This window comes from Malus domestica, chromosome 14 (genome assembly GCF_042453785.1).
Source record: "Malus domestica chromosome 14, GDT2T_hap1".
Lineage (NCBI taxonomy): Eukaryota > Viridiplantae > Streptophyta > Magnoliopsida > Rosales > Rosaceae > Malus > Malus domestica.
Window position 1 is genome coordinate 927,151 of NC_091674.1, and position 16,967 is coordinate 944,117.

At 38.8% G+C, this 16,967-nt stretch overlaps 1 protein-coding gene and 1 pseudogene across 1 annotated transcript; one reads left to right on the forward strand and one right to left on the reverse strand.

Annotated features, from left to right (window-relative positions):
- Nucleotides 1–1,482: 1,482 nt before the first annotated feature.
- On the reverse strand, nucleotides 1,483–8,890 carry LOC103401607 (dynamin-related protein 4C). The gene is made up of 2 exons (XM_070811534.1): nucleotides 7,175–8,890; nucleotides 1,483–1,913 (listed from the first exon to the last, which is right to left on the reverse strand). Exons 1-2 carry the CDS (start codon nucleotides 8,835–8,837, stop codon nucleotides 1,552–1,554), a joined length of 2,025 nt encoding a protein of 674 aa, XP_070667635.1. The 5' UTR covers nucleotides 8,838–8,890; the 3' UTR covers nucleotides 1,483–1,551.
- A 2,398-nt stretch (nucleotides 8,891–11,288) lies between these two features.
- The window catches only part of LOC139191512 (dynamin-related protein 4C-like), a 29,233-nt pseudogene continuing 23,554 nt past the window's right edge, over nucleotides 11,289–16,967 (forward strand).

Consider the following 16,967-nt stretch of genomic DNA (forward strand, 5'->3'; position numbering starts at 1 on the left):
TTTTTTCGATTTGATTTGATGGCGTATAAGCTTTTCTCAGTTTCTCGGTCATTTTAAGAGTGTGACCAAGATTATCTCTGTGAGGAATGTTGAGGTTAGGGATAGGAAGCAAATGGAAAGGGGTGTCATTTTATCAAAAGCTGAGGCCAAGATTATCTTTTGAGAAAACTTCGAGGCCTTACCGAGATTGCAAGTCCCCGTTAAGTTCCAATTGACGAAGATGTTGCTTAAAACTGTTGAAATTATACTGCCTTAATTGAAAGGAGGCTTACCTAGGATAATATCTAGCTCATTCGGGGGTCTTTTTCGGTTCTTTAACTACACGAAATGTGCATTGAGATGAATTCTTATCCTGAATGAGTAAATGTGAGAATGTCGCGTGACGGAAAATGATGAAATAAGATAATGAATTCCAAAGGGAAATAAAACTTTTCAATGAGTTAGATAGGTCTGTATCTTATTCAGCGTTTATTTGATGTTGTAGGCTGGGTGCTCAGCTGGAGATGCGGATAAACAAAGAAGTAGTCTTGAATCTCTGTTTTTTTATGATAAGTCGGTATCGGAAGGGAGAATCGAGAAGCCTATTGGGATATCTTTGACTGAGAAAATCATTTGAAACAATCCCCGATGCTTTGACTGTGAAGCTAAAGGCGCAGTCCTTTGCACCACTTGTTCTGGTTCAGGCCTGTATGTTGATTCAATACTGGAGAGCCAGGGTATTATTGTCAAAGTTCGCTGGCTCGGTAATTAGCTCCTCTTCTCGTAACTGAGCACATTTGTTGATTTGAAAAAGAAAATGATATTTGCACTTGATTGTCAAATATATATGGCCAATGAGAATATGCTAATGCGATAGTTGCTCCATGTAGGTTGCGGGGGAAGTGGCAACATTATGTATTCAGAATGTGGTGGCTGCGGGCATCTAGGATGACCATACCGGTTCGCTTATCTTCCTGGAATTTGCTGTATGTGCAAGTAACTTGTATTATAGCCATGTCGCTTTCTCGAATTTTTTGTGGCTAATTCCACGATGAGTTGGGTTTTAAGATGATAACATTTCCTGGGTAGAACTGAGAAGATATATAAACCGGCAAACAAGTTTATTTATCTTAGGAAAGTATCTGTATTTTCATATTCACTTTCAGGTTATTACAACTTTAACATCGAAAATTAGAAAATTTAAGGAATCTGATTTTCTTATCAATTAGAGTTTCTACAATGTGTGTCGGATTCTTTACCTAAGTAAACTTTTATCTGTCAGATTAGTCACGAAGGCTCACTATCAAATTAAATGAAAGGTAATGAAAGCAGAAAACACAAAACAAAATATCGGAGTTGATTGCTGGTAGGATGCATTTGAGTGAAATTTCATTGAAAACTTTAAAATTGACAAGGATTACCAGAACCATACAATTACCACATAACAAGAACTCAAAGGAAACTAAAAAACTTGAAACAAAAGTTGACAAACAAACAACGACATAAGAAAACAGACTGCATACTTTTATTTAGACCATTTTGTAGTACCCTCAAAACTAATTGGCAAGTTATTTAATCACCATAAGTGATAATGCTGTCCATAATCTTGGCCACTACTTCCTTAGAATCCCTCAGCTTTTTTATGCTTTTGTTAAGCTTCTCACGCTTTACTGCCACTGCCGGCGACTCCTCCAACATCCTCTCGATTCCCCCGCCGTAAGGTCCCATCAACTCATTCACAATCTCAGCTTCCATCTCTTTGTTCACAAGGTTGAAAACAGACAGCTGCAAGTGCGACGCCATGAAGTCCACAAACCTCCTCAAAACAACCTTCCAATAGGCAGTCATTCTCATTTTTAGGTCATAAGCTTGAGCTAACACATGCGGGTACTTCCTCAGAACACCGACTTCAACTTCCCCGATGCCTTCTATAGCTATGATAGTGTTTGAAATGGTACCAGGCATATCGAATAGGTTGATAAAAAGATTGAAACTTTGAGCAAGGGTTTGAGGAAATTTGTTTCTTTCAAGAGAAGGTAGGAAGAGCAAGAGTCTGTGTATATTTCATAAACAATTACAGAGACTAAATATATCATCTAAAACTAGTCAAAGACCACGATCCTACATTCTAGGCAGATAGTACTCATCTCCAGCCACTAAGAGCAACGGAGGATATCATCCATTCATCTGGACGGGGGAGAGAATGCATAGTACATTTGCTTAAGACAAAACAAACAGCTGTAAACATTCTAAAACAAGAAAAAGAAACTAGCCGTTGAATTTCAATGGCTCCTCCTGATTTAGTAAAGCCTTCATTTCTTCACATTTTTGATTTCATCTGCAGGATTAACTTCTGCAGGTTAATTCTAAAGCTAGGATGCAGCTTAGTTCTCAACAGCCTCTCCTAAGCTGCTTACTGGCTTTACTCCTAACTTCATCCTCAAGTAATTGAATCGATCTTTAGGCAAGGCTTTTGTAAATATATCTGCCAACTGTTCTTCACTTCTGCAGTACTTCACATCAATGGATCCTTGCTGCAATGCTTCTCGAATAAAATGATATTTCCTGTTTATGTGTCTGGTTCTCTGATGAAAAACAGGATTTTTGACCATCGATATTGCAGACATGTTATCACAAAACAATGGTGTTGCATCAGCTTGCAATTCACCAAAATCATCCAAAACAAATCTTAGCCAGATGGCTTGAGCTGTTGCTCCTGCTGCTGAGACATACTCAGCTTCTGCAGTTGACAATGCAACTGTGTTTTGCTTGACTGAGGCCCATGAAAATGTACCACTACCAAAACTGAATGCATACCCGGATGTGCTCCTACTGTCATCTTCACTGCCAGCCCAATCTGAGTCACAAAATCCAATCAAAACAGCATCCTGGTCCCTTGTGAACTCAATGCCATAACTTAGAGTTCCTTGAATGTATCTGAGAACCCTTTTAGCTATTCCCATATGTTTCTTTGTAGGACCATGCATGAACCTTGATAACAAACTAGCTGCATACATTATATCAGGCCTAGTTGCAGTTAAATATAGCAAACTGCCAACTATTTTCCTGAATAAACCTTCATCAGTTAACTCACTTCCATCCACCTTCTTTAGTCTCTCACCAGTGGGAAGAGGGATTGACACTGACTTACAATCCTCGAGACCAAACTTTGCAAGTAAGGCCTTTGCATACTTGCTTTGGTGTATGAAAACCCCCTTCTCGGATTGTAGAACTCCCATCCCCAAGAAATGATGTAGGAGTCCTAAATCAGTCATCTCATACTTCTGCATCATATCCCTTTTGAATTTACTGAGCAATGAGTCACTGCTACCTGTATAAACTATATCATCAACATATATAGAGACTATGATCAGGTTTCCTTCTTCATCAGTTTTAGTATATAAGGTGGCCTCACTGATGCTTCTTTTGAAATTGCAGCTGGTGAGATAGGTGTCAATCTCACTGTACCAAGCTCTAGGAGCCTGCTTCAATCCATAGAGAGCCTTCTTTAATTTGTAGACCTTATGACTTGCATTTTCAACTTCAAAACCCTCGGGTTGCTCAGTGTAAACCTCCTCCTCAAGCACTCCATTTAAGAAGGCTGACTTAACATCTAGTTGGAACAATTTCCAACCCTTTTGTGCTGCAAGTGCAATCAAAGTTCGAATTGTATCCAACCTTGCCACTGGGGCAAAGGTTTCATTGTAGTCAATACCAGGTTTCTGAGCATACCCTTTTGCCACAAGTCTAGCCTTGTGTTTTTGAACTGATCCATCGAGATTCAGTTTGGTTTTGAACACCCATTTGACTCCTATGACAGGCTTGTCTGCAGGTCTTTCCACCAGCTCCCATGTTCCATTTTTCTCAATAGTTTCAATCTCAGCATTCATTGCTTCCTTCCATGCATTGTCTTCAATAGCTTCATGATAGGTTTCAGGCTCAATGATGGTCATGTTACATCTTGCATAAATGTCCTCCAAGCTTCTCAGCTTTACTGGTGTATTGCTTGGTGTTGAGCCTTGACTTGTACTGGCAATGTTGCTTCCAGGAACATGTTCATCATCTGAGATTAATTGAGTAGGATTTGAAGAGTCAATACTATGAGGTTCATGAAAATGTTCTTCAGTTTCTGTCATCTCAGTGTTTTCATTTCCAATAGTGAGAGGTATGTAGACAGATTCATCTTGCTTGCTTTGCCAGTTCCAGGTCTTATTCTCATCAAACACTACACTTCTTGAGAGAATAATCTTCTCTGTTTGAAGATTATAAATCCTGTAACCTTTCTCACAACTGCCATACCCCATAAAAATTCCTTTGCTTGCTTTGTCATCAAACTTCTGTCTAAGCTTGGATGGAATGTGACTATAACAGATACATCCGAACATTCTCATGTGTTTTACACCTGGCTTTCTTCCTGTGAAGGCTTCAAATGGAGTCTTGCCCTTTACAGAGATTGTAGGACATCTATTTTGCAGATATACTGAAGTTCCAACTGCTTCAGCCCAGAAAATCACAGGAATGTTCTTCTCAGCCATCATAGATTTTGCCATTTCACAAATGGTTCTATTTCTTCTCTCAGCAACTCCATTTTGCTGAGGAGAATATGCTACTGTCAATTGCCTCTCCATTCCAGTGCTGGAACAGAAGTCTGAGAATTCATGGGATGTATATTCACCTCCTCTGTCACTTCTCAGCTTCTTGAGCTTAAAACCACTTTGTAGTTCCACAAGGACTTTGAATTTTTTAAACACATTGAACACATCAGATTTGTTTCTAAGAAAGTACACCCAACACATTCTTGAGAAATCATCTATGAATGTTATGAAATATCTGTTGCCACCAATGGATTCATTCTGCATTGGTCCACAAACATCTGTGTGTACCAGTTCTAATGGATTACTAGCTCTCCAAGTTTTCTCTTTATCAAATGGTTCCCTATGCATCTTCCCAGACACACAACTCTCACAGATTTCTTTCATTTCAGATAGTTCAGGCAAACCAAGCACCAACCCTTCTTTCTGCATCCTTTTCAGACTTGCAAAGTTCAAGTGACCTAGCCTTTTATGCCATATCCAAGACTCTTCTTCAATTGATGCTTTTCTGGCCACTGGATTTATAGATTCAAGAGACAATGGAAAGCATCTGTTCCCTGTCATTACTACCTTGGCTACCACATTCTCAAGGTTGCTGTCATCGAAGATCACAGCCATGTTGCCTCCAAACAGAACATAGTAGCCGTGTTCCATCATTTGACCAACACTCAGCAGGTTTTCATCTAATCCTGGAACCAACAGGACTTCATTGATGTATCTCTTCCCATGCTTTGTATTTACTACCAGTGTTCCCTTGCCTGTTGCTTGAACCAAATCTCCAGTCCCCATTTTAACTCTACAAGTCACTGATCTGTCAAGATTCAATAGAAGAGACTCTTGAGAAGTCATGTGATTGCTGCAAGCGCTATCCACAAACCACACAGATTTATCTTGTTCTATTGATGCTGAGTGACAAGCATAGAACATTGTACCAGTGGTTACATCTTCTTCCTTGGCACAGTTAGCCACTTGTCTGTTGTTATCACAGTCTTTTGCCATATGACCAAACCTATTGCACTTTCCACACTTAGCTTTTCCTTTATATCTACACACACCAAAATGGTATTTCTCGCAGACTTGACACTGTGGTTTCACACCACTTTGACTATTACTCCCTTGCTTGTTCTGTGGATTGAACTTATTGTTCCAACTTCCTCCAGAGTTGTTGTTCCAGTTTGATCCACTGGTATTGCTCCAGTTCCCATTCTGAGACCAGTTCTTCCCCTTTTTATATTGAGTCCATTTTGAGTTTGTCTTATACTGAGAGCCTTTGAAATTTCCATTACTGCTTCCGTTTCCTCCAACCTTGAGACTGCTGAAGGCCCTCTCTGTACCAGTGTATTTATCTCTTTCATCATGCAAGTCTTCTCTTTTATCATAGACTTTCACTGAGGCTAGGACTTCTTCAACTCTAATACTGTCCAGATCTCTGGTTTCCTCAATGATTGACACTATGGACTTATATCTCCTATTTAGACTCATCAACAGCTTTTGAACAATCCTTTTTTCGGTTACATCTTCTCCTAGAGATTTCAGGTTGTTTACTATCTCAAAGAACCGAGCCAAATAGTCATCCAGAGATTCAACATCATTCATCCTTAAATATTCAAAATCTGCTCTAATGGCTTGTAATTTCACAGCTCGTACCTTTTTATCTCCTCTGAACTCTCTTCTCAAGATTTCCCAAGCACCCTTTGCAGTCTTCTCATTTCGGATTCTGGGAAAAAGCTCATCAGTGATTGCACTTTGGATGAGACTCAACGCCTTGGCATTCTTGATCCTCTCCTCCTTTGTAACAACAGGAGCTTCAACCGGAATGTTTTCCGTCTCGCTTTCTCCTTCTTCCTCAGAGCCTTCTTCTCTGGGAGTTTGTTGTTCAGGTAACCCAGCTTCAACCACATCCCATAGATCGTAGGCTATGAGAATGGTTTCCATTTTAATGGCCCAAAAATCGTAGTTTGATCCATTAAATTGTGGTGTTCGTAAATCACCACCAGATGTGCTCGATCCAGCCATTTCTTGAGCTAGAATACGAAGAGTCACAATAAAAGAACCACCTTTAAGGTTTTCTGGTTTTTTTTTTCCGGAGTTGGATTTCTCTCACAGTATAACGCCCTTTCTTCGGAATCAGACCAACAGCTCTGATACCATGTTTGAAATGGTACCAGGCATATCGAATAGGTTGATAAAAAGATTGAAACTTTGAGCAAGGGTTTGAGGAAATTTGTTTCTTTCAAGAGAAGGTAGGAAGAGCAAGAGTCTGTGTATATTTCATAAACAATTACAGAGACTAAATATATCATCTAAAACTAGTCAAAGACCACGATCCTACATTCTAGGCAGATAGTACTCATCTCCAGCCACTAAGAGCAACGGAGGATATCATCCATTCATCTGGACGGGGGAGAGAATGCATAGTACATTTGCTTAAGACAAAACAAACAGCTGTAAACATTCTAAAACAAGAAAAAGAAACTAGCCGTTGAATTTCAATGGCTCCTCCTGATTTAGTAAAGCCTTCATTTCTTCACTTTTTTGATTTCATCTGCAGGATTAACTTCTGCAGGTTAATTCTAAAGCTAGGATGCAGCTTAGTTCTCAACAGATAGAAGGTTTATTCTCGTCAGTTAAGACTCCATGAATGAATACATTTTGACTAGCCATCAACTTGTTCCATTCGGAAACATAATCAGCATCGCATGTATAATCTGTCAGCTTTTCCATCTCTACAAGCTCCAGCATCCACTTGATTGACCTTTCCTTCATCTTGGCCATTAGATTATGGCCGGCACGCCTTGCTGACAGCTGCAGCTGATAATAGTTCTCCGAATTACGCATCAAGACAGAAATAACCGCCTCTTCAATGTAGCTCCACACTTGTTCCACAAATGCAATCGGAATACTTGAAATTCCATTCACTTTTCTCTGCAAGATAATGTGGAAAGCATTGCGAGGAAGAAAGTTCGGAAGTGAGATACCTTTGTTCTCCTCCAAGATCTTGATTTCCTCCATCAAGAAGTCGCTCTTTGCATCGCTTTCAGGACATCTGTGAAGTTCATCCGAGTACTGGTTGAGCATCTCAACCAATCTAGCAGTGCAGTGCATGCGATTGTCTTCCGCATACTCCTCAAATTCTCCTCTCAAAAGAATCTTCCTAAGCGATTCCTTAGCCATGCCAATGATTTGCATAAAGGCCGTCATGGCCTCAGCAACAGACGAAAGACTCTTTGGCATTTTATTCAGTTCCATAATGCAAAAATTCAGCCTGTCATTGATCTTCTTCACTATATCGGGTAAATTTTTTGCAATGCTGTTTGCTTGAATATGGACTAGCTTGTGTGCTAAAACTGGAATACCGACAATGGATTTGTCAATTTTCGAAAGCAGCGGATGGGTTTGAAATAATTCATGAGCCATCGCCCCTGCCTCCTCATAAGTTTCGTCACCAATCCTGTTCCTTACACAGACATAACCAAGACCAATGTTCACATCATCTCCAGTGACCTTCTCAAGTAGTCCTTCTGGTGCCTTGTCCACTTTCGTAACCACAGCGAGGGTCCTCTCACCAGTTTTATCCACACTTTGTGACATCCGGATTGACTCACACGTCGTAAAATCCACCGTAGCAGACAATACATTCAGAATAATACTTTCCTCCGGCTTAATATACTCCATGATCATATCTTTGATCTGATCATAAATATTTTCAGGTTGACCATGGACCGGAACCCTAGTGATACCCGGAAGATCAACCATAGTCAGATCCGGAACCCCATTCTTCTTCACCAACAAAGTCAGTGGGGTGTTAGAAATTCCCTTACCTGCCCCCGCAATAGAACTTGTAGCTTTCACAATATCTTCGGCAATATTTTCTTCATCAGTACGATCAACTCTGTCATTGTACTCCAAGGAAAATTCAGGCTGAGGACTCGAGTGGTGTTGCAGCCTCATTATAAGAGGCACTCTCGTGCAGATGCCTTGACCCCGAGGGAGGCTGATACCAGCCAAGGATTCGAGCACGCTAGATTTCCCCGATGACTGGTCTCCGACCACCACAATCGTTGGCAGCTGAATTCCTTCATCCATCACCATCAAGTTGCGTAACTTGTCTACCGCATCCAGAAGAGGACGGATCTTGTCATTGTAGGACGACACAATAGGTGCGGTGTTGAGAGGTATTACGTCTAGTTCTGCCTGAACCATTGCAAGGGAGCCTTCCCCAGTTTGAACTGTAGAACTCGATTTCTTGTGCCTTGCTCCTCTCATTTCTGAATTGTGGCAAGATGATTACTTGATAGAGAAGATATTAGTCAGGAAGAAGTAAGAAAGCTGGTTTTAGTAAGTGCCTTACGCAGAAGGGGCTCCTAGTAGTATATATAATTGTTCAGCAAACCTATGGAATACTGCAACATTTAATTTGTGGAATTGGAATATGAATCTAAGTAAATGACAACCAACCGTTTCTAAACCGCATGCTGATAGAGTTGTGCTTTGGACTTCTAAACGTTCAGCAACCCACATCCCATGCGCTCCTTTGGACTTTTAAACCCTAATGAGTATTAAATCAAATGAGAATGGGTGCTCTTGGGACTTCAAATAACCTTTACTATCCATTCAGATAACCGATGACAAGCTAGCCAATATAATTTTTATGCTGAGATGAGCAGCGTGCCCCACTGCCCTTATGGTCTTTCAAAATTTACCAAACCAAAGGTGTTGCTTGATGAGTCATTATTATCCTATATATTACCCTATTTTTAGATTGTCGATGAACTGATGGGTCCTTGTGGTGGTGGGATCGAGAGGATGCTGGAGGAGTTACCGGCAATAGCCAGGAAGCGGGAGAAGCTGAATAAGCATAAAAATGCTCAAGGAATCTGAGGTTGTGGCCAAGATAATGTATAGCATAATTATTACTTATGGAGATTAACTAGCATATATATTTACTTCTGATTCGGCTTAAAGCACGTTGTATGTATGTTTTTATTTCTTTTTTTTTTCAAGGTTCAGAAAAGCTAGGCGTTAGTCGGACGGCGGGTATGGGGCTAGCACCTATGCGGATTTATGTAAATTTATTATATATCTTGTAAATAAGTGTCTATTTACACTTAAAAAAAATTGTACTTGATAATAAAAAAATGATAAAATGCAAAAATAGAAGTAAGAATACACAAAGTACATCATCCAACAAGTTCAATATTTAAAAAACAATAAGCATATAATCATAATGAGGAGTATTCTTGGATGATAGACTAAATTCTTCATATTCATGATCCTTGCATTGTATTGGACCTAGACTAAACTATTTAACGTTGTTGTATCTAGTTTATTTCTTCTTCTTTTTTTGTATGTATCCCCTCAAAAGTTCTTCAATTCATTTCACAATTGGATGAACTTGTAGTCAATCCATTCTTTGCAAATTAGGTCCACCATTTCCTTACGTATACCACCATGAAACTAAAAAAATAAAAAAGTACACAATTAATAAAATAAAAATAAAATAAAATCTGCCTAGGACCGCCTAGCTCCAAGCCGATTTTTCGAAACGATTTTCCCTAAATCACGTCGGATCTTCACCGCCTAGCGCCTAAGCAGCCGCCTAGGCCGTTTTTTAGAACACTACTTTCTGTTTGTTTCTTTAAGTTATTATTATCAGTTCATCTAATGGTTATTTTTAATGTTGATTTCATCCTTTTGGGCAAACCAAATCTCTTGCCTTACAGCTGATACTTAAAGAAACAAATTAAAAGAAAGCAACATGTTACTGTCTGAATTTTATTTTTTGTGAGGGCAGGTCTTTAATAAAAAATACTAATTCAAAGTGTCATGCCTAATCACAATCACCACTTGAACTATTAGGGTGTGCATGCACATATATCACACAAACTATAATTTTGTTAATTTACTAATCAGACTTTACTTTTTGTGTGTGAAGGTATTACGTGCTCCAAGACCTTCTATACGATCTAGGATAAGAATTTCGTTGAGTACAATTTGTTTTTTATGAAGCGGGGAGGACATGTTTTACAAGTTTTAATGAATTGAATTTTTACCATATCTCATCCAGAGTCAAGTGGGAAAATTATTCTTGCAAAAAAGCTCACATGTGTTGCTGTCATATTTTGAGGTAAGAGTAATGTTAGCGAGATCAAAATTTTAAACTAAATTTTCCTAAATTTTTAATGAGAAATAATTGTAGTATGTTCACTCTATAATGTGACTTTGGACATGTTTCTTAATTTTAATGTTAAGGTAGTACTATTCATACACTCATTTTTACTTCTTACACATACCCTTCTCAATTTTCGACTATTCCAACAATAATGTTATTTGGGCACACCCTTAATAGTCCATATATGATATCTGCGCAGTCCCACAAAATTACCAAATTTCTTTTCATTTTTTAAATCATCGCTTTAGAGACACAATTCGCCATGACTTTTAAAAACACTTTATAACCAAAATCAATAGTTAGCCTAAGATGAATACAAATATCATTTACATACAATTCAAAATTCTAGCAGAGACTGTTTCGCACTTATTTTTGGAGTGCCAATTTATTCAAGAAATTTGGAATTGGTTTGCCACTCCTCTTTAATCGATCATATGTACAATGTGGTTCCTTGGATAATCTTTTTCAACCGCTTTCTTTGTTGCTTTGTCCTCCTCTTCTTGCCGTTTGTGGGTGCTTGTTGTTTGTAATGCTATTTGGAGCATATGGTCTCTACGAAACAAGATTCGTTTTGAGGGTGCTAAGTTATGTATGGCTCATGCCAAGGCTAGGATTCTTACGTGTTCTAAAGAATCTGTCTCTTTGGTTTTTTCTTCGGTTCCTTTTGCATCAAGTGCTCCTATTTTTCAAACTTTAGGCGTTTCTCCTTTGTTGTCTACTGCCATGCATTTCATTCCTGTTGTATGGAAACCTCCTATGGTCGGGTGGATCAAGGTAAATGTTGATGGGTCATTCAAGTTTACAGGCCGTACAGGTTATGGTGGTGTATTTCGGGATTCTCCTGGTATTGCCTTGGGTGCTTTTGCGTTGTCCACGAATTTTTGTAGTTCGATTGCAGCTGAGGTTCTTGATGTAATTATGGCTATTCGAGTTGCCTATGTGCGTGAATGGCATCACATTTGATTAGAGACGGACTCAACTATGGTGATTCACTACTTAAACTCTCCTAGTTCTATTGTTCAATGGTATTTATGTGTTGATTGGAGCAATTGCTTGTGGTAGATTAGGCATATGCATGTTTTTGTTTCCCATATTTTTCGCGAGGGCAACTGTGTAACTGATGTCTTAGCTAACTTTGGTGCAGATCACGAGTACTAGCTATCGGTTCAGATGATTTTTATCATATCTTTTCTTTGTAAGTGGGGTTCTCATATCTTTTCTTTGTAAGTGGGGTTCTCTTATTGTGTTACTTGCTATGTCATTTCCATCAATGAGGTTAGGCTTTATGTCCCCCTCATTTGTATTTCTATTTTTGTCTTAATAAGATTATGGGGTTGATTAAAAAAAAAAAAACCGATGGATTTGAGAGCACCTAACAATTTAGGACTCATTCGAAATTAAAATGACTGAAAGCGGTTTAAAAAAAAATGTTTTTGAGCTCTAAAAATATTTGAAGTATTTCATACGAAAAGCACATAATAAGTGCTTCATGCAAAAAGCACGAATTATGTGCTTTTTTATGAACACTTTAAGTACTTTTATGGAATTCACTTGTATTTTTTTACTAAGAAATTGATTTCAAAATTATTTACATCAAAAATATTTTGCCCTTGATATAATTAGACAAGGAAAGTTTATAGAGAGTCATACTTTTGAGAGAGTCTTCTTAGCATTTCTTTTCTCCCAAAAAATTAGTCATGATTTTCTAGATCAAGTAATTATTAATGAATGAGGATCTTGTACGGATCCTCTTTGTGAGATCTCGGGAATCCTCTAATCACATCCGTTCATCGTATATCGTGCAGTCAGAAATCATTGTAAATCTTTTTATTTAAAATTAAATATAAACAATACATGATGAAAACTGGCCGCACGATGTACGATGAACGGATGTGATTGGAGGATTCTCGTAATCCTTACAAAGAGGATTTGGAGAGGATCCTCGTTCATTATTAATCACGAGCTAGGTACGTGGCAAAGAAGAGTAAGGCCAAGGGTCTAAACTCCGAACCCCTAGTCATATCAAACCATGCAAATAGATTCGCAAATCACCCCAGTCACAAATGATGAGAAATTTTTCATTCTGACGAGAATACGGTGGTACATCACGTGTTTTTATATAAGTGGTGAGAAATTTTATTTTTAAGTTATTATACACAAATCCCACCACTTGTATAGTGACATGTAGTGTACCACCTAGTGTGCCGATCACATTGAAAAATCTCTCTCAAATGATGAAACCAACTACATTACGTCCACTTCAAGAGTTTTCAGAGAGAACATACAAGAAACGCCTCTCATCCAACTTCCTTACAACTCTTCGGCAAAAGTTCAAGGAATAGTGCACCTCTCCTTAAGAAAGGTACAAAAATTACCAGCTTTCTTTATTTTTTATTTTCCTTCAAACCCTAGTTGTTAATTGAGGTCTAACTAGCATCTGCCCTTGCATACATGCACACAACTCCAGATTAAGCTAGCTAGGATTCAATCAGCTGATCTCAGAAAGGATTCTTTTGGTATGAATTCAAACCCTATCTAGTCTTAATTAACTACTTTTGAAAGATTCTTTCTGGATCCAAGGTAAGCTATTGATTAACCATGATTTTTTCATTTTCTTGAAACCATTTCGACCTTTTTCATCATTTATATTCATGCATGCATGCAAGGTAGCCTAGGCACTGGTACTTTCCAGGAAGTAAAACTAGTATATATTCCGATGAAGTGTGACAGATTAGGATTCTGTTTCTCCTTTTTAAGGGAAAATGATTCTCACCAGATCCTTTTCCTGTGGATCCTAGGGATTCCGTGATTGTAAACGTTCATCGTATATCATGCGATCAGTTTTCGTTAAGCACCATTTATATTTAATTTTAAAATTTTAATTTTGAAATGATTTTTTACCGCACGATGTATAATGAACGATCACGATCACAGGATCCCTAGAAAAATGATCCGGCGATGATCTTTTTCCCTTTTTAAGACCCTGTTATGTATATTCTACAAATATTAATTAGGATTGGTGTTTTTTTTTTTTTCTTGGTAGCGAACGGCTATAGCCGAGAGGAATTTGTATTATTCTTGGATGATACCAGAAATAATAGCCAACTACATGGATTAAAAAATTAGCATGATTTTAAGACGCGAATTGTAAAGCATCAACCTACCATCTGCAGCTTGTTAGCGAGTCCTATTTAATACTTTCACTTGTTTGAGTGGTTTGGTTTTATACTTTTGTATATAAGTCTTCCATCTTTTTTCTTCTCTATCGAATTTCAACATACCATCAAGGATTTGCGTTGGGGGTGTGTGGGTGTGCGTGCACGTGGTTGTGTGCACGCGTGTGTGGGTGGGTGGGTGTGCGCGTGCGTGATGGTGTGTATTGTATATGAGACTATAAGTTAGGGAAAAAGACAAACTATTCGGATGATCACCAATCTTTGTTACACTTACATGAATATCTAGTTATTGGTTTATTATTGTTCGGAATACTCGAATAGACATTAAGTTCATAAATGCTCCAATCTCTTGTAGGTCAGAAATCCACACTGTTTTCAACTTGTGCTACTTCAGAAATGGGGGGATAGCCAACAAAAGCAAATCAACCGTTTCGAATGATGAAAGCTCGACAGCACTAGTTCATTCCGAAGAACAACAACCTCAACCTGTCAACACTAGGGATGGGCAAATACCCATTGGTTATAGATAACCACGGTTATCCGTCCATTTAAATTAAACAGTTACGGTTATGGGTAACCGTTTAGATAAATAAACGGTTATAGGTATGACCGTTTACCCGCGAAATTTAAATGGGCGGTTATGGGTATTAACCACGGTTATAAACGGGTAACCGTTTACCCATTTATTTTATATATGTAAAACTAACACAAATCATGTTCTCGATCCAATAATACTTAGCACCCAATAAATTAGCAAGGAATTCATCGGTTATTCTCTCAATAACACTACTACAGGAATGACTAGAAATTACGTCCGAGCGTTACTGTGGGAACCAGCTGTTTTAGGCGTAATCGGATGAATAAAACACATTTAAGTTGAATAAATTCAACACAATTATGAATACATTAAGTTGAATAGATTCTTAACATGTTTAAGTAGCGAAAAGATTACAACACATTGGATGTGTTAACACATCCATAAGCTGATGACTCCCTCTCCGGTTTACTGCATCATCTTAATGTATTCAACAATGCAGCAGCAATAAAAGTCCTTGAAAAATTATGACAATTTTTTTTAAATTTTCAAGTTGTTAAAAAACATGTAGACGCGTGAAAAAAGGGTAATGGTAAAATTAAAAAAAAGATAAATGGGTTAAAAAGGATAAATGGGTAAACAAGTATTAAACGGTTACGGTTAAATGGGTATGCAGTTATGGGTATGGTTAATCGTTTATAAACGGTTATGGGTATGAGTATAACCGTTTAGGCAATTACCCAACGGGTAAACGGTTATACGGGTATGAGCATAAACGATTATGGGTAAATTAACCGCGGTTATCCGCCCGCATAACCATTGCCCATCCCTAGTCAACACATATGCACCGCCAATTGTGTCCTCATACAATGAGAAAATCCGTTCTTTTGCTCCACGCAATTGACAAACTTCGTAACTTAGGTACCGTTTGGTACGTGGGGCGAGCCGTTCCGTCTCATGTTTGGTGCACCTAAAACTAGTAGAACGCGTTGTTCCACGGAACGAGTTTTGGCTAAATTTTTGTTCCACCTCTCCCCTGGAACGGCTCGTTCCACCCCGTGGAACACAAAATTATAATTTTTTTGGACAACAATATCCCTCCTCTTTTTCATTAATTCCACTGTCTACCCTTCTCTCTCTCCCGTCACCTCCCTCTCTCCTGTAGCCTCATCCTCCTCCACCACAAACCCAACAACGCAGCTATGGCTAACCCAATCCTAGCAAACCCAGCTTCCTCCCGCCGTTAGATTTTCAAATCATTTGGTTTGGTTTCAGATCTGCTGAGTGCTGGTTTGGTTTCAAACCCAGCTTCCTCTCCGGCACCGCAACTGGCGACGATGAACAAGAAGAAACTAAAGGGGCAGAGCCCTCGAAATCTACTACGGGATATCAATGCCATCACCGTTCGCAATAGCAATGATGGCAGCGATGCTTCGTCTTCCATCTCCGTCGAAGCCCCACGACCACGAGGTTGCCTCAGGTTCTTTCTCTCTCATCATTCCTCTTCCTCTAATTCCAAAACCCCTCTTTACACAACAAAAAGCTGTCGAAAGCCCCTAAATCAGCTCCTGCTATGAGGCCTTCAATACCATCAAAATCCACAGACAACTGGTCCAAATTCAATGCTTTGGAAATCCCAGAGAAACCCACCTCACGAAATGAAAGTAAATCTAAGAATAATTCTTCTTGTTTGTACCAGTGGCAGTCTGGAAACAAGTTGCTTAGTTTCCGGCTTCACTCCACCTTCATATATACGGTTGCAGAAAATCTAAGTTTTGCAGAAAATCCATTAGGTTGAGTCGATGGAGTCAACGAAAAATATGGGTAAATTTGTCATTTAATCATTCGTTCCATTCCGTCCTGTGGGTACCAAACGCGAAATTGTTCCATTCCATCCTATGCTACCAAATGTAGCATGGAACTTATGTTTTGTTCTGTCCCGTCTGCGTACCAAACGGTACCTTAAGGATAATGGAAGAAGGTGTTCCGCTCCTTATAATTGTAGTGGTTGATGATCAATCTTCCGGTAAATCTAGTGTGCTGGAATCGTTGGCTGGCATTAGCCTCCCTTGGGGTCAAGGTATCTGTACAAGGGTAACTCTTATAATGAGGCTTCAACACAGTCCTCAGTCTGAGTTTTCTTTGGAGTGTAACGGCAAAGTTGATCGTACCAACGAAAACAATATTTCTGATGATATTGTCAAAGCCACTCATTATATTGCAGGAGGAGGTATGGGGATATCTAAGGATGGGCAACGGTTATGGCGGGCAGGTAACTACGGTTATTTACCCATAACTGTTTAAGCTTTTACCCGCATAATTGTTTACCCGTTGGGTATTTACATAAACGGGTATACCCATACCCATAACCGTTTATAAACGGTTAACCATACCCATAACCGCATACTCATTTACCCATAACCACATACCCATTTACCTATAACCACATACCCATTTACTCATAACCGCGTACCCTTTTACTTTTTTTTTTTTTTACCTGTCTACCTATTTTT

What these genes read in the sequence shown, in the direction of transcription:
- LOC103401607 (XM_070811534.1), bottom strand. Translation starts at nt 8,837, where the DNA reads ATGAGAGGAGCAAGGCACAAGAAATCGAGTTCTACAGTTCAAACTGGG. An exon ending in CGAGAATAAACCTTCTATCT is followed by an intron (nt 1,914 to 7,174) that starts GTTGAGAACTAA and finishes ACACTATCATAG; the next exon opens with CTATAGAAGGCATCGGGGAA.